We start from the raw sequence: 21613 nt of genomic DNA on the forward strand, positions 1-21613 counted from the left end.
AATTACTGCTCGTTTATCGCGCAGTGGAGTCCGGTGAAGGGGTTTACTCAGCACGCCTTTCTGCACACATTAAAAAAAAGGTTGATATGTGTGAGATGGTTTGATCATACAAATGAGAACGAAATTCGGAACGGAAGAAGCATGTGTCTAAAAAATAAAAAAGGTATCCGTGGAAGTTGAAAGCGTTCATTGTTTGTTCGTGCTTTGGAGGATGAGTTAGTTACGGGGTGGTTAACTAGTCCAGTACACTTCTAAGTGTGTATATTTTTTTGCTTAAAGACTCCAAATGGTATTTCTGTAGCGAGAGCACACTACACAACGTTGTGTTGTATGGTGTGTGGCGAAACATGTAGGAAGTGTTTCGCTGACCACGTTTGAGATTCTTTTTATTTTATCTTCTCTTTACTTTTTTCAACACACACACACACACACACACACACACACACACACACACACACACACACACACACACACACACACACACACACACACTCACACACAACCTCACAAACGCAGACGCGAGCAGGGAAGCGCAGCTGGTAATAAGGAAATTAATTATTTTTCTGTCCCAACGCTTTCCGGGTCCCCCACCGGGCGGGTGTGTGTTGTTTCGCCGGGTGGAGAAACCATGATCAAACCTCATGCTAAGGTTAACAACACAGGAATAACCACAGCGGAAATATTGTCCCAAGGATTGACCCACCGTGTGCTGCGCAACATTTAGTGGTTGGTAGGGATGGGGCTGAATGCTGGTTTTCTTTCTTTCTTTTTTTTATTTTTAGGGGATTTCATTCCGTGCGTTGCATGCACAATGTGCTGCCGGCCAAATAATATACCGGCACTGCTTTGGTTTGTGTCTCATTTTCGCTCCCCGTCTTCTGGCTAGATGAAAATTTGAGGCGGACCAAAAAACGACATTGCCACCCTTCTCCCACCATTTCCTTCACTTGCGCGTGTGTGTTTTTGTGTCTGTTTTACACAGCCCACTAACTACAAAAAAAAATGATAAAAAACACGCTTACATGTGTCCAAAAGTTTAGGGCTCTCTGGTAGGGGTTAACACTTGGTGCTTGGTCAGCTTTTGAGGATACAGAGCAGGGAATGTCGGTCAAAAAAGAACACATCCATACATTTCTCATGCGAATGCTTTTTTACTCTCCCTTTTCCTGCTTTCCTTGGGGTTAGCAAAACAGAACCAAAATCTCGAAGCAAAACAAAACACCACAGCGTCAGTCATACACACAGAAAAACGCACACGTAGCGGCCACTTGAAGTGAACGGACATAAAAAAGGGACGTCATTTTGTTTGATAAAAAATACACACCCTCCGGTCATGCTCCTCCGAAGAAGCTTGCTACCATGCCCACTTTCTCCCGCTTTCCCCTTCTTTTTCTCTCTCACACACAGCCATTTAGCCGTTGGGGCTTTCCGGAAAAAGCTTTTGAATATTTCAAGCTAGAAATAACATTCTCACGCTACTCCACCTACGTCCACACGGCGTAGTACGGCGCGGGCCTCGTTTCGCCGTTCTAAATGTCACGCGTGGCTGCGGCCATTTCTGGTCGCTCTTTAGCTTCGGGGATGTGCTGACCCAACTAGCGGCGAGCGCGTGTTGTGTTTGTGTCTCATTTGATGATCCTTAGGGATCAGGGCGCGTCCTCATCAACACGCGTACACGCTCACAGGCACATAAACACAAAAACACATACACACACATACAGCTCCGTACTTAGCGGTAGTGGCAAAACCATGTCCAACAGTGATGATCCGCTGTCTGGCATTATCAGCTAAAATATTTAAAAAAAAACACACATACACACACACACACACACACACACCCGGCTAAACCCAACGATCCGGTTGGTTGGCATATTCTTCTTTTTTTTTTGTTGGGCTCGGTTTTGTTTGCATCAGTTTTTCGCTTGTTATCGCAAGTAATTCTTGCACAAAGCCGTTTCCCACGTGGGGTACGCGGGATTTTCATTTAGGGAATGGGAAGCATATTTCGTGTTTCGGTCCCGGGCAACCGATTATGGTGATTGTGATCCTCCTCACGCCTTCGAGGGTAGTAGATTGTTTGAAATATGTATGTTTTATGAACAGTTATTTGTTGGTACTACACTCCATCGTGAGGGTTTGAACACTGAATGAGAGTTAAATAAAATATGTGCCTTCTTTGAACAAGGTACATTAAGTTAGGTTTGGAATTTTAAAAACAAATACCTTTGGGCTAGATGTAGGATGCAGTAACATAATTCCATAATCAGAAATGTATTTTTGTCCAAATTGTCGCATACACACCATTGGTAAAAGTGGAAAAGCATTACTATTACGATGATATTTCCTACTTTTCCAATCCAAGGGCTTATATCCCCTTTACTACAAAGGCACGATGTAATTCTAGCACAAAGTTTAAAATAGACAACTTTAGTGTGTGATTTCGATCAGGCAGCAGCAAGCTTAAATAATAGCGTTAAAGCCCTACGCACTCTGGCGCATACCGGGAATCGGGTTGTTTTTCCCTGTGCCCTGAAATGAGCTTCATCCCTATTTTACACACCCGCACGCACGCACGCGAGCATGTTTTACCGTGCCATCGTGCTTAAATTGAAATGGATTTTATACCAGCACCACCCCAGCCCGCTCCCAGTACGCCGGATTAGTGAGCGATTAGGTGAAACTGTAATTACGTTGTTTAAGATGGAACGCGCATTACCGGTCGCGTGTAGCTCGTGTGCATGTATGTTAACTCTTCCCAGCTCCCGCACCGCCTTCCAGTTGTGTCTTTCTCCCGTAACACGCCTGTTCCGCCATTGGATGTTTGCTAGTCGCAAGCACAGCAGCACGATGCACGGTGGGACGATAGAGAACTCCGAACTCCTCTTCAGATAGGAAGCGGAAGCGAGCCAAAGAGCGTTGCTAAAGGGCTCCAAATCTCTTGTCTCTATAGCAAAAGAGTTTTTTGTTCGCGTTCCGCTTCTTTTTGATGATGGTTATTTTTCTCGGCCTGCAGCAAGTCATCCGGAAACCTCATCCGCAGCTGGTTTGCTAGAAGCTTACCCGTGTCCTTCCCATATCGTTGCAAACCATCTGTGTCTCTGGAGAGAGAAAGCGAACGATAGGGGACGCGGCTGGCACGCTGCTATTTACACCTCCTTTACCAATGTAACAAGCATTGTGTAACCGCAGTAACGGGAGTAAGCGACGGAGCGTGCAAAGTCCCGTGCGAGATATGCGCCAGCCTATAGTGAAGAATGCGAGCGAATGTTGAAGGATTTCCTGTACGATCGCAAATGGTTCGGCGTGCGGTATTTGCTTCCTGTTTCCGTCGCGATGTGTTGTCTTTGCCAGACGACGGCTGTATCTGCTGTCCTGTTTGAAGGGGTCCGGGATGGATAGTGGCAGCCAGTTCCTGCACTCCGCTGCATTTTGTATTTGTTCCGGTTTGTTCTGTTCCATTCAACTTCAGCATGGGTAAAACAAAACAAAAAAAACGGAGAGAGTACGGACAGTGGTGTGCACTGTTTATCCGGGACGAGTGCGCGTGGTTATCATCGTGCCGGAAAGCCCACATCGATAAGGACGTGTGTGTGTGTGTTTGCGGGTACTGCTGCCAGGTTTACGTCAGTGCACACATTGCCGGACACATTGCTGTACGATATCCTTGAGTGCGATGAACGTAAAAGCTCGAAAGGCTAGTACTTGTACACGGTACTTCGAAGTTGGTTGCCACTCCGATGCCACCAACTAGTTTGTCTGTGTGAGTGTGTGATGTAGGTAACAGAGGCACGAAACGTGGATTCGGAATGGGCGATAATATTTTAAATGCTCACCACAGTGCTTACGACAGCATTTCCATTCCATCACACCAACGCTAACCAACTCCAGGCAAACGGTGCACGGTACCTCATTCTACCGAATGTTTTCCTCCCTGGTGAGGAGGAAGGGGGTGGGGAGAGGGAGTCATGCGGTGTTGTGGTGATGAAAAATGAAAATTCATTATCAGCAAACGGGAAGCGTGTATCGAGTATACGTCTCCGGTCTTTTACACATCGTCATGCTCATCCGTTACGATTGGTGTCGTCGAGCACGGGAGGCTAGAAGGGGGTGATCCATGCATTGCAATGTGTACCGCGTCAAGCTGCTCGACAGATGTACTCCACACAACAACAACAACAAAATGAATCAAACGGGTTTAAAAAGCGGTTATCGATGAATCTGACGTCATTCAATTATCGCTTGCAAGTTCTCCCGTTATCCTCTTTTTGCACTGTATTTTCGCACCTGTGCTTTCTTGGTAGCGGAAGCCGAAATTGAATTCGGTGTTGATAGATGAGGGGCTGTGTATTTGCATTTGGAGCGTATAAAACATAATTTCTCCTCGGTCTCATCTGTGACCTTTTTTTCTCTGGGAATAGCAGATTGAGGCGGTGGAGTGGTGAGTAGTAAATGATGTTAATTGTTGTTTTCTACCTAGAACCGTTACCTGTACTTCAATTCAAATCAGGAGTCTTGTTGGTTTTGTATAAATGCACAATTTTTGTTTGATGTTTCATGAGAAATTCTTACTTATCACGTTTTTTAGAAAATTTCATAATTTTAGCTAAAGACCATGGCTAAGAATTTGCCACAATAAGTGGTGGTTGGATTTTGAAGAATTCAATTAAATAATAATAAGAATTAGTTATAAAAATCACACCGCGGTTTCCATCATAACGGATGAGGTCGCCTTCCTTTGGTACAATCAATACATTAAGCTGTAACGAGAACATCCTCTCGTTAATGTTAAACTGATTATGTTTTCCCCAACGACACCTCACAGTTGCAAGCAATCATAATCAGCTCCACATACACACACAGATACCGACACACGCATAATGATGGTGTATTCATCCCTGAGGGATGTCTGTTTGTTGCCTCGGGGAAAACACGACAATTCAAACACTCCAAAAAGAGACAAACGAGGAAACCTCGTATCCTGATTAAGATGAGAATAAAAAAAAACACACACATTCGAAAGACAAAAATGGGGAATTATGCACGTTTGGTTGAATATGATTTGATCATCCCCTCTCTCGCTCTCCAGCATGAGGGTTTATTAAGGAAAGACACAACGACCCGCAGCTTTTTTTCGCTATTTCAGCACACACACACGCACATACATTCCCCGACGGCGCGATTCACTTTATGCTGTCATAAACATACCGATAAAATTCCTGCTTCCCACGGGGTATGTTTGTTGTTGTTGTTGTTGCTCCCAGCGCAGGTCCAGCGCCCGTTTTTAATATTGCTCGTTCGAAATAGCCCAATCGAAAGCAAACGACCGGAAGCAAATGCTGGAAGTGATGTTCCGAGATTGTCCTGCCAGTGAATGAAAGTGCGAGAAAGAAAGAGATGGAACGAGGTACAGGGCAAAGGACAAAGTAATTGGGAAGTTACGAGAGATGTAAACGATAATTCATGAAGTGTGTGTGTGTGTGTGTATATACGTGTTGTCCTTGATAAGCCTCGCAGAAGATGGTACGGCAAGATGCATTGCACGTAATGTTGGATGTTTTTCGTACAAGGTTTTCGCTACAATCACAACGCCCAACGGTTGCGTGAGTAATGGGAAGTTATGTTGCTTCCCGTTTTCGACAGCCCTCCGACAATCTCGGGGAGAGTACGAGCCCATACCTGGAAGCGACAGTAGGACGCTGCCGGAACTGATTTCATTTCAGTGTTGGTGAAGATGGTGGTGGTGTGGTGCTGGTTCTTTTTCACCTTGAAATTTACTGCGCCTGCGATGGGCGGGATGGGACGGGGAGAAATCATGTTCTTCTTTCCCTCGTAAAAGATGAACCCAAGACACAAGGTGCGTCTTCCAAAAAAAAATCTTCTAAAAGATTCACTGAAACAAGTGTTGCTGGGACGAGTGGAAAGGCTATTTTTGTGTATCAACAAGTGTACGAGTGTATCGTTTGCGATTTTTACTCCGTATCTCTGCACTTTCTTTATCCTTGCTGCGGGAAGGAGGGGATCGTTAATGCGAACTGACCGGAAAATCCATAACTCCAGGTAAAGGTGAACCTTCTCCATTGTGGGCATCTTCTCCCGTGCATCCACAGCAAGGGTTGAAAGAGAATGATAAAGAAATAATCCCAATATAAAAAAAGGTTCTATTTGGTATATTCGCCCCTTCCGTTCATCTGCACCCCAAACAAAATGGGAAGCGAAAGGGCGCGAAAGCTTTCTCTATGATGAAACGCCCACGTTGGAGTATTGTTTCGGATTTTGTTTTATTGCTAGTAGTAAAATATTTACCGAACTCGGGTCCTCTCCGCGCACCCCGTCCCCGTTCCAAGCTACGACCAAATGATGGAAGGTCCTCGATTTTCACCCCATCCCAAGTGAAAGACATAAAAAATCGTTCGGCAAACGGTGGGTAAGGTTCAAGATCGATCCCTTCCCAATTGGATCCCAGTATCGTGTATCCCATTAAACATCAAACATCGAGTGCTGTGTTGTGTTCGATGACCGCATGAAGCCTAAGGTATCATTTCTCTTCGTCTCAATTTTGCCGAGGTTTTGGATACGAACGGCTAAAGCTAAATATATTACAAATTAGGTGTATGTGTGTGTGTGTGTCTCAGAAAACCAAGGAAATGCGCGCGTACATGCCTGCCAGTCGCAGCATTGCAAGTTTGTCGTGGCTTCTTTTTCCCAAACCCCCCTCCACCAGCACAGTAGGAAGCATTTTCTCCGCCGACCAGAAGGAGATAAATATAAATCGGATATTTATTGCAAAAGTTTCTGACCTTTTGTTGCTCCCGCGCGCTTGTGTATGAACGGTGGGTCTGGGGAACGGAAGGTATAGGGGGGATATACATTTTATGATTCGCGTTCGGTTCAGACTGCTGCCGGTCTGTGCCACTTTCAGTCTTATTTTATGCCCGTCCAATTCGCTCATTTCAGGGCACGGTTAATATTTCGCTCACTTTCAGTGACATTGTGTAATTCTTGTTATTTTTTGTTATGGTTGTCATCATAAAGGAGTTTTTTTGTGACCGCGAGCCTGAACTTTCGATTGGAAAAGGCGAATTTCGCGAACATTATGCAACAATTACACAAAACATGATCTAAAACTGTCACCGGCCATGGTACGACGTGGAGTAAAATAACAATTAATAAACATTCGGTCCTATCCGACACGGTCGCCCTACTGACCCATGTCAATTGCGCCTTTTATGAATTGCTGAGCCTTTTTTTGAGAAGCATCTGGCTTTGTGTTAGTGGTTCTAGTTTAACAAAGTTTAAATCAGAGCAAATCAAAGATGGGAGAGAAAATGTGCTGAAGTTTTCCTCACGGATGTTCGCTTATCCCTTCTGACTGACCGCGCATCAGGTCCATGGCCAACCGAACAAGTGAAGAAGATGGGTGTTGGTGGCTATCGCAAGGGTCAGTGTGTTTTGCTAGGACAACTTTTGATTAATGTATATTTTTTCCGGTACCAACAACCGCTGGCGGAGAGTTTTGTGTGTGTGGGTTGTGGTTGGCAAAAGTTTAAAAATTCAATTATCCCCGCAAATGCTTGTGCATGACAACGACACACACACACACGAACGCAGACACAGTCCCCTAGATTATCTTACACAACCGTACGAATAGTCTGCGAGTTGGATAGAAGTTGCCAACCAGAATGGGCGAGAGAAAAAAAAGTCACCCAACATAACAGCCAAGTGGTTCATGATTTTCACATCATTGCGATACAAGAACCCATCTGTCCATTCGGTAAACTGTACTTTTGCTGCTGCAGCAGGAGCAGCAGCAGCAGTTTGCAACTACTTGTCTTGTGATCGTAAAATGATGGCGACTGTAGGTGTCTGGTTCGAAGTAGAAAAAGTGTCTCGAACGTTTTTTAGCGAAATCTAATGTAACGGGGCAATTTTCAAGGACAAATCCTTGACACAAACACACACACTCCACACAACGCAACAGTGCAAAAGAAGGGATTTCGGAATCAACATGTTGTTGTAAAGGTTGTCGCGCATCGCAACTTTCGCTGTGCGGCAGTGCCTGTTGTACGGTTGAATAATTCATAAGAAGGAAGAAAGGGTTGCATGGATTCCATTTTTACTCATTTTACAGAAAGGGAGAGAAGGGCGAGTTGGATAAACCCCATGCTAGGAAGTTTTCTATTCACTTTCACCAAAATCCGCCACCCTTGTGTATCCGTTGAATGTGGCCGGATTTGTTTCTTGGAAAATACTGTTCCAAAATGCTCAGCCCTAGGTTTGGCTATTAAGTTGTAGAAAATAAGCAAGGGGTTTCTTTCACTGCTCTGCCTAGCCAACCTGGCCTGGGCAGCGAAATGGAAGCTTCCTAGAAGTGTAGAGAATCTTTCCCGGAGCAAAATTTTTGTTGACCAAACTTTTTGGTCGCGTGCTGGGCGCATACAAACACTGGAACTTTATTTCGCTGCTTAAAATTTTCTTGTAAAATGTTGTATTTATGTATTTGGATGTGTGTGTGTGTGTTGTATTAAATTGAAAGAATCACCTCCGCTATAAAATATACGTTTGTGTGAGTGTTTGCATTTTTTTCCCTCACGAAGGATGTCGGCTCTGTGAATTTGCTTCCCTCTAGTTCTCCTGTTTCAAAATGCGCGCGGTCCTTTTTTGTGCGGCAACAAACTCCTTTAGCAAAAATAAAAAGCCCCCATTCACCCTTTCTGGCGGAATATGCAGAGCTACGGAATGAACATAATGGAAAGTTTGTAAGTAAATCTCATCCGGGGGAATGTGGGGACGATTGGCTTTATCTCCGCAGCGGCAGCATATGTAGGCTGTACGACGGTAAAGTAAACGGCAAGAGTGTCTTTCGTGCAAGCCATTTTTTTACACGTTTGTTCACCGTGTGTTTCATCCCGTGTGCCTGCTGGTTCCTTCTTTTTCATCCTTCCCTGATCATTATTATTTATACAGGAAAAGGAGGAATCGTTTCGTATGGTTTTGTGTTGCTGCTCGGGCTTTTCTTGTCGCCCACATTTGGCTATTCTTTCTCATCACCACTCGTCTCGTTTGCATTTTACACGTCACATGATGGGTGGCGACGACATGGTTGTCCTGAGACAGACGCAGCGTCTGGGTTTCCGATGTTTTGCCTCCCGCTTCCTTTGTCACGAAAGGCGAGAAAAAACTTACTTGTACACAAACGGGCGGTGTGAGGAAAATTCAAAGGTTTTTTTTTTTTTTTAAATTGTGTATATTTTTGTTAAAATGCTGGCGGATACATTCCCTGTTTTGTCCCTGTTCTTCCCGCAGCAGAGTTGCTGCTTATTGTGTGAGCGTCGAACGGTCGTATATAAACCCCTATCTTAAAGGGTCCAGCTTAGTGTTGGCTTTGTCACCGAGGTTAGCTTTCATTGGGTTGTATTAACACGACGGTGCGATGCACAGATTGTGCAAAGGATTTTTTTTTTACTTAACCTTAGCGATGGTTAGCACTCAAGTGTAAGCATTTTTCCATCAACAGCAAAGCTTATCATCGTTTGTTTGGTTTAACATGTTTTGTAAAAAAAAACAACATCATCGCCGACTGCATTCAAAAGCTGATTTTAGGAGGAAATTGAATAGTTTTAAAAAGATAACGATCAACGGTAGTTACATTAATGCTTTTATATCTATATTATTTGTATTAGATTATATTATTTATAAAATATATATCTAAAACATTTAGTTTAATTCTGCAACGAAAAAAGGGCGTCTTCATCTGGGAATTTGAATTTTGTCCAGATTTTTATATAAATAGACAAATGCGTTCATTTCCATAATTGATATAATTCTTCATTTATGTTTGCATAGATTTACAATAACAAAAAAAAAAATGATGGTGTTTAAAATAGTTACGCTTCAAATTTGAAATGAAATTCTAACCGTCAAAGGCGTGACTGGGTTAAGAAGGAGATATGCCTTATAGGTTATTTTTTCTCTTAATTGTACCTTTGCATAGAAAGCAGTAGTTATCATTTCATTCTTCAAATTCATCCCTTTCTTCACGGGTTTCCGTTGCCCACGTTTTCCGGGACTTGTTTTGAGGCGTGGGCAAGGAATACTTTATCCATCGTGCTGCAAGATACATTCATCAACCAAGCCCTGTCGATGCGCTCTCGATCCTTTATGCTTTTTTATGCTTTTTCAGAGCAACATAAACTGTACACAAAAAAATGTTTCCTTGTTTTTGCAGCGAATTGTAGAAATTCAACACCCTCGTACGTTCCGAAATAGAAACAAACAAAAAATCTCATTTTTCCATCCCCGGCGTACAAGTTTGACGAAAAGGGAGAAAGTCTGGTGCTTGTTTAAATGGTACCTTTCGCTAATTGGAACCGATAGCTCAAAAAATCGGAAAAAGATGTTCCCTTTCGCAGAAGGACAAACGCGCGCGCGCTCGGGCACATCCACATGGGCTGGTTTGAAGAATGTTCCTAATTTCGGAGAAAAATGAAGCTCTAGAGCACAACAAAAAAACAGCTCTAGCTTCTTTATCTCACTTTGCGTGTTTGGTGTGTGTACGAATTTTTATTTACAGCAAGTTTTTCTTTATGTGTTTGCATTTTTTATGTTGTTGTACCTTAAACAAATACTAACTAGTAATGGTAGAACCTATCTTTAAGTAGTGTCTGCAGGCAACGGGTTTCCGAGGAACGATGTTCTGATATATTTTTTGTTCACATTTTCATTGCCACAAACGCGGTCGTCGTGTTCGTAACTATTCGGTGAAAATGCTCTGTGCACGTACGGGCAGCTCGGGCATTGAGGGTAATCCGACGGTATTCTATCGGCTTATGCCCGGCTCGACCGCACAGACGAACAAGCTGCACACGTTCTATCTGCAGCAAAGACCGGACAACGGCGATACGTGGGCCGACATCAAGGTGAACCATCCGCTGGACTTTGAAACGATCAAGGAGTACAATTTGACCGTCCGTGTTGAGGTAAGTAAAATGTACTAGTCTTATACAGTATAAGTTTGCAGTTTTTTATTTTGTTTTGTTTTTCACATGCGATGATGTTCGACATAAACGTGTATTAACTGTTTTTCAATTAATGTTTTAATTATACAATTACGAAAATTCCAGCATATGTACTAAACCGCTGTTACATTGTCTATATGATCAATGACACCTTTGTTTTTAAGTTTAGAAAACACACTGCAGAGAGTGTACACTTGAGAGAACTGTGATAGAACTTTAAATAAATCAAATTTGTGTGGGCCAAAGCATATTGAAAGACGCTTATGATGAAGATGAATAAAAATGTACTTTTCCCTTTTTAAATTATGTAATTCTAATACAACAACTGCCATAAATCATCCGCACGAGCCATCCAACGGCGATGTTTTAGAATTTGAAATATTTGTCACATACCATGGGGTCATGAAATTGATGATACAGCTGGATCTGGTAGGTCTGCCTTCGTTTTGCTTGGCCAATTTTGTGCCATGTGTTTTGAGGTCGTTTGACAAGCAATCTACTCGAAAAATCGATTCTGTATTAATTGTGCAAGTTTTTGGTTTTGCACTTTTTTATTTATAAATTTTTTAAATTAATTAATTTAATTAAAACATATTAATGTTTACAAAACGTATAGCAATAGAAAGTAAAAAGGTATGAAGGTAAACTGATCAAATAGGGCCACATTTGTTACATTATATTCCGAGGATTCAATTTTCCAGTATCTTTAAATGTCTTAATTTTTTTGAGAAAATGAATCATCTGTTTTAAATTCCATTGCCCATCACGTAACAGAAACAAAACACGGCAACATAATATATTAAAAAAAACAAATACACAAAAAGCTGTACTATTAGCTCTAATCCAACTGTATCATCCATTAAGTGAGCTGAAAAACGATAGCATGAGCAAATAATTTGCTTGCGATTTTTATCGACAATTCGATCATTTTCGTTTCAACATCTACGTCTACTGGGTATCAGCTGGTTTGAAGTTATTGCAGCCCCCAACAACTTCCTATCTTAATCGCACAACTTACCCCCATACTTTTTTTTTATAACACACACACAGAAAAAAATCAAACAGCAGAAAGCTATGGCGCGCAAAACAGCCATAGCAAAAGTTTCCGCACGCAAACTGTGCGTTATGAATGAAAATGGCAACTAACTTTGTTCGCGAAAGTGTGCGCGAGTGCGTTCCGGCGGATGATCCTCGTTATCAAGTTTTTTTTTTTTTGCACCTCTTCCCAGTATTGGTACGCACAGGCGAATAGCATGTGCAAGGAAGCAGGGCCTTCTCTGAAGGTTAAGGAATGTTGAAATCGAGGCAAAGTTTAGCGTCACGGCCGGCACGCCATTCGAGCGGCAAGATGAAAAACGGCGAGTCAAAACTTTGAATTTGAATAAATTAACTTTTTGGCCGCTTTTCCACTTTCGGTGCTTGCTGTGAGATAAAGGTGTGACTTAGTGTGTGTGTGTGTGTTTTTTTTTTGTTTACGCGTGTTGCCTTGCCAGACGACGGCTCCGACTGGGTGCATCGAGCAGAAAAGTAAGTTAAGCATTGCGAGCGAAGTACGGTGGTGGCAAGCTTTATGTTACAGATTTTTCATTTCGTGCCCATTGCTCATAGTTGGGTGAACAGAGCGGAGAAGGGTAGCGGAATGCATTCGGCGTCTCTCTTAGCCAGTCGAGAATTGTGCTTAATTTTTGTAATCATTTTTTCACGCAGCTATCCTCACCCGGCCAAAAAGCCGTTTCAAGAGCAATGCAAATCTATCCATTCCGGTTCCATTTTTTACATTTGGTGTGAATTTGCAAGATTTTATGGTACGAACTCAATCTCTCTTTCTATTATACCTATGTGTGAATTGGTGTAAGCACGATCGGGGAACAGAAATAGCGCGTGGAACGAATTTATTTGCAAATAAGGGAGAAATCTCGATCCTTTCCCTTTGAAAGTAGCATGCGATGGAGAGCGTGGAGAGAACAAAAAAACGTAGAACGCGATTTAAAAAACTAAAACTGGCATCCTGAAACGCAATGGTCGGAACGTGCCTAGTTGCGAATTGGTGACTGGTTTTTATGCCTCCCTCCTTCATGCTCCTCGTAAATGGGATTTTCGTCGTGGGCGATCAGAATGCGCCCGAATGAGTTCCAGCGCCTATTTCCCCTTTTACGATCAACCGACCCGAAAATGTGAAGTTGATAGTGTGTGGGCGGAGGGAGTGAAATAAAAGTGTGAAAGAATATTTGAAGAACCGGATGTGGCAGATTGGACGGAAGTCGCCATTGTGCCCACGCTACAACTCGCGAGCGAAGAACTTACCACTCGCAACGCACGAGTAGAGTCTCAGGAGTAGGAGGCGACAGAGGAGAAAATGTGGAAATAGTTGGGCCTGCACTTTTGGGGGTGCATGCTAGAAACAGTTTTTATTTGGATTGTCCCTCCAGCCGCCCCAAAATACAGCACCGCGTTCGAAAAGCCTTTCAACACAAATAGCCAGTGGATGGTTGGTTGGTTGGTTGGTAGTGCGCTTCCGAGCATCACTGAGCAAGTTCGTTGCACAAAAGGAGCGTTTCAATTACGAGTAAAAAAACAGACACACACAATCAATGACTCTTGAGGGCTTTTCCATGGATTTGGGAGCTATCTGGTAGGGTACATGTTTTTGTTGGTTAGTTTGGAACTAACAGTTGAAAGGGATAGACTCAATTTTAGGTTTCCAGCTACCGGGTCGCTGTCAGTTCCGCGATAGGCTTGAGAGGGATACACTTGCGCCCTCTTTTTTTGTTGCTACATTGGAAAATCGGTCCTATAGTCCTCGTTCGGTGCAGTTTACTCACGCTTGCACCATAAACCAGTGCTGCCACCCTTGTGCCTGGAAGGCAGAATGGTTGCCGTGGGAAGTCAAAGAAGCACCCTTCATATCGCACAAAAATCATTTTTCCCGTTTCGCTGATCTTCTGAGGCGATTGTTAGCACACTTCTCGCATCCCGAATGCCCCTCGCAAGAGGTAGTGCACAAGTGTACACTTAACTCTTCGGAGAAAAATAGTGTCAAGATCATTGGGCTCGTTTTTAGTTCCCGGTTGCCGTCTGGTCTCTTTTGCTCCTCTCTATCGCTAGTTCCAGCCCTTTCTATCATACAGTGGTTGCTCTACTGCCGATAAAGTTGGTGGTTTCATCCTCATAATACCGTGCGCTAGCAAGGGAGAAGGAACAGCCGGTTCTACAGACGTTAGGAAAGTTCGCCGATAAAGACGTGTTTAATTCGTGAGCCACTAGGAACGAGAATTCAAGTTGTTGCCCACTCGATTCCGATTTCTTTCGAAATTGATGTGATCAATGTTGGGGATGAAGAGGTAGTTGGTGCTGGTCCTCGGATGGTGCATGACGCCAGTATAGTACCGCTGACGCAAGGCAAAAGTTCATTCGCTCGTTGATCAGCGATCTTGTTTCTTTTTGCTTCTATCTCGTTTTGCTCCGTGTGCTTTTTTAGAACACCCACAGCACAGTCTTTCTGCGTCCTGCGGGGAGAAAAAATCATTCGGGTTCCATCTGTAGCGGGCATGGATTTGCGCAGAAACTTTTAATTAGGGCTGCAGATATGTTGGGCGTGTGCTATAACGGATGTCGTTTGCTTAAATTTTGCTGCAGACAGACGGTCGATTTTTCCTACGCGAACTTTTTGAAACCATTCTCCCTTCTTCTTCTGGTATTACCCGCCGGATTTGGGAGAAAGGAGGAAAAAGTGTAGGTGTGGGTACAGCTGTGGACAGTAGCTAGCAGTACCTTGGCAGCCTAAATGGAGTGATATTTTCTTTTCGAATTGTTTTATTTTACTTTTGTGTTGATTTCATATTTAATCCTTCTTTTGTTATTGTTCATGTGATTTCAAGTAGATAGGATAATTAGTTTGTTTGAATAATAATTACTCTGCGTGATTTTTTCGTTGATCTTTGCGAAAGCTTTTATACTTTTAGTCGTGTTATCAATTTGCACAAAACAGTCATCAAAAAGGTTCGGAATGTTTAATCCAGTGGTTCCCATTTTTTTACGCGATAAATGTTGGTGATACAGTCATCAACTCGCACGACCTCAAAGCATATCCTTTATGGGATCAAGCCCCGAATGGACCGTATACGTATGGGTATTCAATAACTCATTGAAAGCAAAGAATGTAGGCCTTGCTAAATTGTCGAGCAGGTAATTGGAGCGGGATTCTTGACCAAAGAAGGATGGAGAAAACAATTTGCTAGTGATCGGAACGTTGCTTGCCTATCTCGAATCCAACCTGGTGGTTCAATATGTGCTATGTTGCTCTTACCATCGTAAATAAATATCTCATCTTTATTACTTTGAGATCTAGGCCGAATGGACAAAACAAAGTAAGAAAACGTTGTGACACTTGGCTGAATTCGTAAAAATAATATGGAAACATCCATCATCTTCTTGTCATCATTGTTTAAATAAATAACAATTATTTGGACCGATGTGGATGTAGACATAAGATTTTAATATGTTGACTTCAAATAATCCAATCAAGTAATCAACTTAATACATATAAAACGTGACAAACCATCAATATGTTCTGTAAGACGCTGTAAGCAATAAGTCGTAAGAATTTTACCAATTTCGATCGCTCTCTAGTTACTAATACCAACACCCATCTGTGGACTGTTTCATTCATATCGCCTACTACCGATTGTGTTGTGCCCACTGATAGGCGTTAGGGACCACTTTAGGAATGATTGTATAAAAGTGTTTTGAAAGAGAACAAACCTTACTGGGCGTCACCAGCTCATATTGTTATTAAGTTCTGCAAAAGTTGTAATTTACTCAGATCTTTCTTCCATTGATATATTGTGGAAAAATGTACAATAATCCATTCAATATTGTTCCAATTCAATAATATTGAATAAATCTTATCTCTTCTCTAAACAAAAAAAATAATAAATCAGTTTCACGCTCCGGTAACTTTTCTCCGAGCAAAAGATGTACGCAAATTTTCGCTTGTTCCACCCTAAAACCTGCCTATAATCTGTTATGCGTGCTACTCTGTGTGTGTGTTTTTGCGAAATAAATTGATTATTAATTACGAAACTTTTGCGCTATAAATATGCATGTACTATTTGGGCATAATTTATGAAAATGATTTTCACAAGCGTGAAACAGATTTATCGTATCGGGATGTGGATGGTGATATACAAATGCTCAAACGAAAGGAAAAATAGAAAACAACTCGGAAGGGAGCGCGCGAACAAAACAGCGTACAAAAGTAAGCATGATGAAGCGCACATACACACAGCCAGCATAAGCGCAAAATACGCTCAAAATAAAATGATTTTAGGCGGAAAAAGTTGAACTGTAGTCCCTCGCTCCATCTGCGTTATGGAGGCACGATAGGGAGGGCGCCAATCAAGCGGATAGGAAATCATATACAGCCTCTTGTGCAGAGGCATCGGTAAGAAACTCATTCAAACAGCGCTTGATTTCTGTTTGCTTCGGCGTGGGAAAATAATTTCCTAACAGACAGGGACCAATAAAGTGAAAAGAATGTAAAAGTGCTAGCGAAATTCGTCCTCTTTGCCTTGCTCCCGGGGCAAAGATTAATGTAGCATCAAATCCGTTTGCGATTCAACAAATCGTCCTTTCGCCTCCGGCACTGGCTTCGACCGCAATTTCGGCGACGGGTGTTGTGGCTGGAAAAATGGCAACGCAATGGCGTTTATTATATGCGTGCATTCAGGCAGTTCCCCCGTTTCAAACGCAGGAGGAGTGTTTGAGAGCGACGCACTGAAAACAAATTAACCAAACGCTCCATTAATTTAGCGCCACCGTGGTGTGTCGTGATTAAGTTTTGATTAGCTGCAGAATGCGAAGAGATTCAGCTGTGTGGTGTTTCGGTTTTCTTTGGTATACCATTTTAAAGCAGCGTTTCAAGTTCGTTTCGAAGCGTTGCCAGCACGTTTGTGTGTGCGAGAGGCTATGTAGGGCCCTGACGCACAACTGTACATTTTTTCTTCCCGGCGTAGAGCCAAATATTTGTTTTGCGGTGGATGCGACTGTCGCTGGGGAGTAATTTTACGAAATTGATTTGTGGTATTCTATGAAAAGTTACTCCATTAGCAGCGTAAAAGTACTACACGCGAAAGCCAACAAACCTGTTGGGTATTGTAAGCAGGAGGATGGTGAGGGTGTGTCGTTTCGGTATGTTGACTGCTAAAACTTTGCACCCGCGCTTGGTTTCCCTCCATCTGCTTCTTTTGGGTTGAAACTGCCACCAACATGCCAGAAACATTGCTGTTAGCCCAATCAAAGCCAGCAAAAAGAGCCACACATGACCCTGGAATTGAGTTTTAAAGTGCGGAAAAAGTGTAGCATGGAAATGGCGGATGTGTGGCATGTTGTGGTACGGAACATAAAAATCTGTTCACCGCAATCCACACACCCTCTGCGACAGCGCAGTGGGAACGACATTTGGATCTGGCCGCGTTAGAGCAAATAAAATGATACCTCGGAATAGAAGCGATATTTCTCGTGCACAACACATGGCAAGGCGAACGCGGCTACCCTCTCGAGGTAGCATATAAAGTGACAAAACAATGGTAACGGGTGGTTGGTCGTTTTGTTCTGTTCCCTCCACCTAAAACATGCCACATAACAGTTATAAAGGGCACGGAAGCAACTTCAATTCGATGTATTTTCCACCAAAAGATGACACTTTTACGCTGCAAACCGGTCATGGTGAATGAAGGAAGGCAAACCATTCTTCCAGTTGTTTATCGCGCAGTAGCAAACAGCCGTAGACGACAGGCACACCCGAACTGTGCTCGAGTCGTTGCGACTGTTTTGTGGTAAAGTAACAAAAAAAAAAAACAATATCAATGATGAAGATGAATTTTTGCACTAACGTCTAGGGACAGATACACCGCTACGGGGTTTCGTCAGTTTGTTGATAATGCACTCCACATATCGTAAATAATGTGTTATTGCAACATTCGAGATCACTTTAGTATAATTTAATGTACTCAGTAATGATGTCTGGAGAATAGATGGATAATGGATAGCGGAGAGATGTGTTGTCCGTCAAAGCGATCTTTATTATTTTTTCTTCCTTTGAAATGGGGAATAAACAATGCGTATACCCAATTCTATGTTCCATGTTATTGAATTATTAACTTACTTTCGCCAATGTTTAGCGTATAAGCATCGATTAGGTAAATATTTATTGTCGTAATTGTCGAAGAATAACTCCATCAATTGAATCATTTAAAAAGACAATGAATTGTTTCCATTTCCTAACATGATCTAATCGATTTGGTACGAGTTCAAAGTAAGCCAATATTGTGGAGCATCGTTGGAGATGCTGAGCAAATAATTTCAAAAATCCACTTAAAATATGCATAACTTAAACGCACATAGTTACCGACGACAAAGTATCAAAAGAAACATGCGAAATTGTATGTACGAACAAACACGGGTTTTATAACATTTTCATCAGATTGTTTGTCAGCAGCTTCTTGGTCGTCAACATCATGGTTAAGCCAAATTTCATTGAAACAACCTGCAAGTACCACACCAAATGAAATAACCACAACTTTACCATTGTTACTAGCAACATAAAGCTACTAATTGGACTGATGTTGCAGCATACAGTGCAATGGTTTTTCGCATTTGGGCTAGTTTGTAGATATTGCAATATTCACAGCACTACCACCGCCCTAATTTTAATCTCCAACGTACCACAGTGGCTACATTGTAGGTTTTAATATTGCAGGCCTTTTTGGCAGAATTGCATACGAATGTGTTGCAGCAATGTACCATTTCTCGTTTCGCTTTGAAAAATGCATCCGACCAGAAATTCATCAAAACCTTGAGGACGGAGCGAAAAATCAAGGCAAACCCCACTCAGACTGCTGATATGGCAAATGTCACTGAACTAACCAGCGGTGAAGGTGATCCATTAACCTTCCATCGCAACACATACCGGTACACGCTTGCCTTGCCCCTTTCCGCAACTTGCATCCCTTGATGAATGCAGCAGCATATTATAAACACCTGTGGTCGGGCGACGTTACACAGCACAGCCAACTCGTCCAGCTCCCGGACGACACACTGGATCACTTGGTGCAGAAAACAAAGATCCATTACCACCTTCTCCATGTGTGGGTGTATGTGTGTGTGTGTATGGATCACAACAACGGGGTTACCTTTTAGGTCGAGAAAATATTCCATCCCTTGTCAGGTGGGTCCTGCGTACTGTGGCTAACTTCGCTGAAGGGTGTGGTGATTATGGTGATGAGAAGTATTTTATCTTTCCATCACAGCGAAAGTTGCACTGGCGTCAGACTTCTGGTCCGTGCAGGGTACTGCTGAAGAATGTGTCCTGCCATGCAATGTAAAGTATGTGCAACACGACAACCATCACTATTCCTTCCGTCCTTACCTTGGACATGCTTGTACACCATAGACAAGCAGCTACTCAGTGAAACGAGCAAATAAGCAAAACGGCAGTGCCAAAAATATCTAACCTTTCCCTCGTTTCAATCGCAGGCAACTTTCTGAACGTAAAATGCACAACAAAAAAGCTTATTACAAAATTGCAATTTTCCGTACTGTATTTCGAGCAGCGAAACATTATGGGATGGATGCCGGTATAGCATCCTGTTCATTACCAATACGCTCAATCGGAGTATTCTAAGAAGTGCAGCATGGAGATCTACTTTTTGTATGTTCACTGTTAAACCCATGCCGCTAGGCACGTTGGAAATTGTATTGCCAATCCAGGATTCGCGATTACGGTCTAATGACTCGAAACCTTCTGGGCTGTATCATAAGCACACCCGGACAGTCCCATTGATGGGATGGCAGTGGATAGTCGCCAAGTGGGATTATCTACGCCGCCGTCGAAAATTCTACTTATTACACCCTTCCAATGGTCAAAGGGGATGCATCATGGGGATGGGCAGTGGCGGTACCTCTCCAGACACGCATTCACAGTTGAAGGCGCAGTACAATGCATCGGCACGAGCGATCGCTATCCATGATCCTACCACATCCAGCGTTTCAACCTGCTCCCGCCTAATGCAATCTAATAATAATCCATTCGATGCACTTTTGTCACGACTCCGGTATGTGTATGTGTTTGTGTGTGTGTGTGGGTTTGTGCTGTGTAGGAAAATTTGCATATAAATTACATTTTCATAAATTAATACGAAATCTGGCGACATAGATATTCCGGAAGCTATAATCTATTTATCTCTTGCAGCTTTGGCCGGAAAATGGAAAACTGCATCTGAAACAAGTGAGAGCAAGAGAGATAGAGAGAAATAGAGAGATATAGAGTGAGAGAAATGGGGCAAAGGGAATGAGCAATAGAAGGTGTTAGCTAGGAAGCGCAAAAGCTAGCAGCCAACTCCGGTGAGAGAGAAGTCGTTGATGAGGACGACTTTGCTGCTGCGATAATGTGGGATTGTTCCTTCCAGCTGTATGGGAAGAGTTCCTCTCTCCATAAGGGATGTGCATGTTTCAGTACACGTGGAGGTAGGGCCCAGTTGGGAACGCAAATTCTTTGAAGTCAAACTCACACGACCCGTACCCGAAAGTGTTAATTTTGTGTGGCACAGAAAAAGCCACCGAACGGCAACGTCGCTATGAAAATGAGTGGATTTTTTGTTAGCTCAAGAATAAATAAAACTGACACTAACCTGGTCGTGTCTGTCTCGCTGGAAGCTTTCCTATGGGCTGCCTTTTGCATGTAATTCGGAACACAATGGAAGGAAATTTTGAAACAAAATTTTAGCTTCCATTTATCGGACAAAGTTTCAGTGTGCGGTACTACCATTAATGCGACAGACGGTGGCCACGTTTTGCATTTGCGCAAGCATTGAATAAGAATTGCTGTCCCGTGATATCTTTCGCTCTCTAATTGGGAATCGTGTAGCTGAGGCGCAGAATGTAAGCTAATGAGCCCTGCTTGTTTCACTGAGGATTGTTTTTTTTGTGTGGTGTTTTTACTCTCATTTCATTTTCTCGGCGAGACACGCAGCACTCGGGAACGGAACAAATGGAATTTTCCTGGTAGGGAAAATAATTATTTGGCATAGTTAAGCGGCTTACAAAAGCTCGGATATGAATGGTGCACACATACACACATACATTTTGCTTGCCCGGTCCAGTTCGGTGAATTGGATTTGCTACGGATATTATAGAAATACTCAGTGCTGCGCGATAGAAATGATTCAGCCAAAGACATAACAGGTGTCGTAATCCGATTTAATAAAGGTTCAATTCGCTCCAGTTACTAAAATGAACATAGAACTAACGTCAGTTTACTAGCACTTTGTTTTAGATTTATAAACCTTTATATTTATTCTGCAAATAAATTCCAGTTAGATCTGGCTTAAGGATTGCACCTTGCGAGAGCATTCGGTGCATCGTTAGTGTAATCTTTCGGTGTGCAAGTACAGGCGTGAATGAGTTTACTAAAGACAGCAGCGTTCCAATCATAAGCAAAAAACAAATAATGTAATCGGGCCTTGACTTTCCCAGTAGCTTAGCAAGGAGTGGAACGTCTCTCGAGCAGCGAAGCAGAAGATGCTGAAGATAATGGCATT

At 42.7% G+C, this 21613-nt stretch overlaps 1 protein-coding gene across 16 annotated transcripts in view; it reads left to right on the forward strand.

The window, feature by feature from the left end:
• LOC120959188 (neural-cadherin) overlaps positions 1 to 21613 on the forward strand; it is a 258035-nt gene that overhangs the window by 78307 nt on the left and 158115 nt on the right. For all 16 annotated transcript variants that reach the window (XM_049609863.1, XM_049609875.1, XM_049609874.1 and 13 more), the window contains exon 10: positions 10787 to 10976. In XM_049609863.1, coding sequence (XP_049465820.1) covers positions 10787 to 10976 — 190 coding nt within the window. The remainder of the gene's footprint in view (positions 1 to 10786; positions 10977 to 21613) is intronic.

The sequence above is a fragment of the Anopheles coluzzii genome, chromosome 3, assembly GCF_943734685.1.
Source record: "Anopheles coluzzii chromosome 3, AcolN3, whole genome shotgun sequence".
NCBI lineage: Eukaryota > Metazoa > Arthropoda > Insecta > Diptera > Culicidae > Anopheles > Anopheles coluzzii.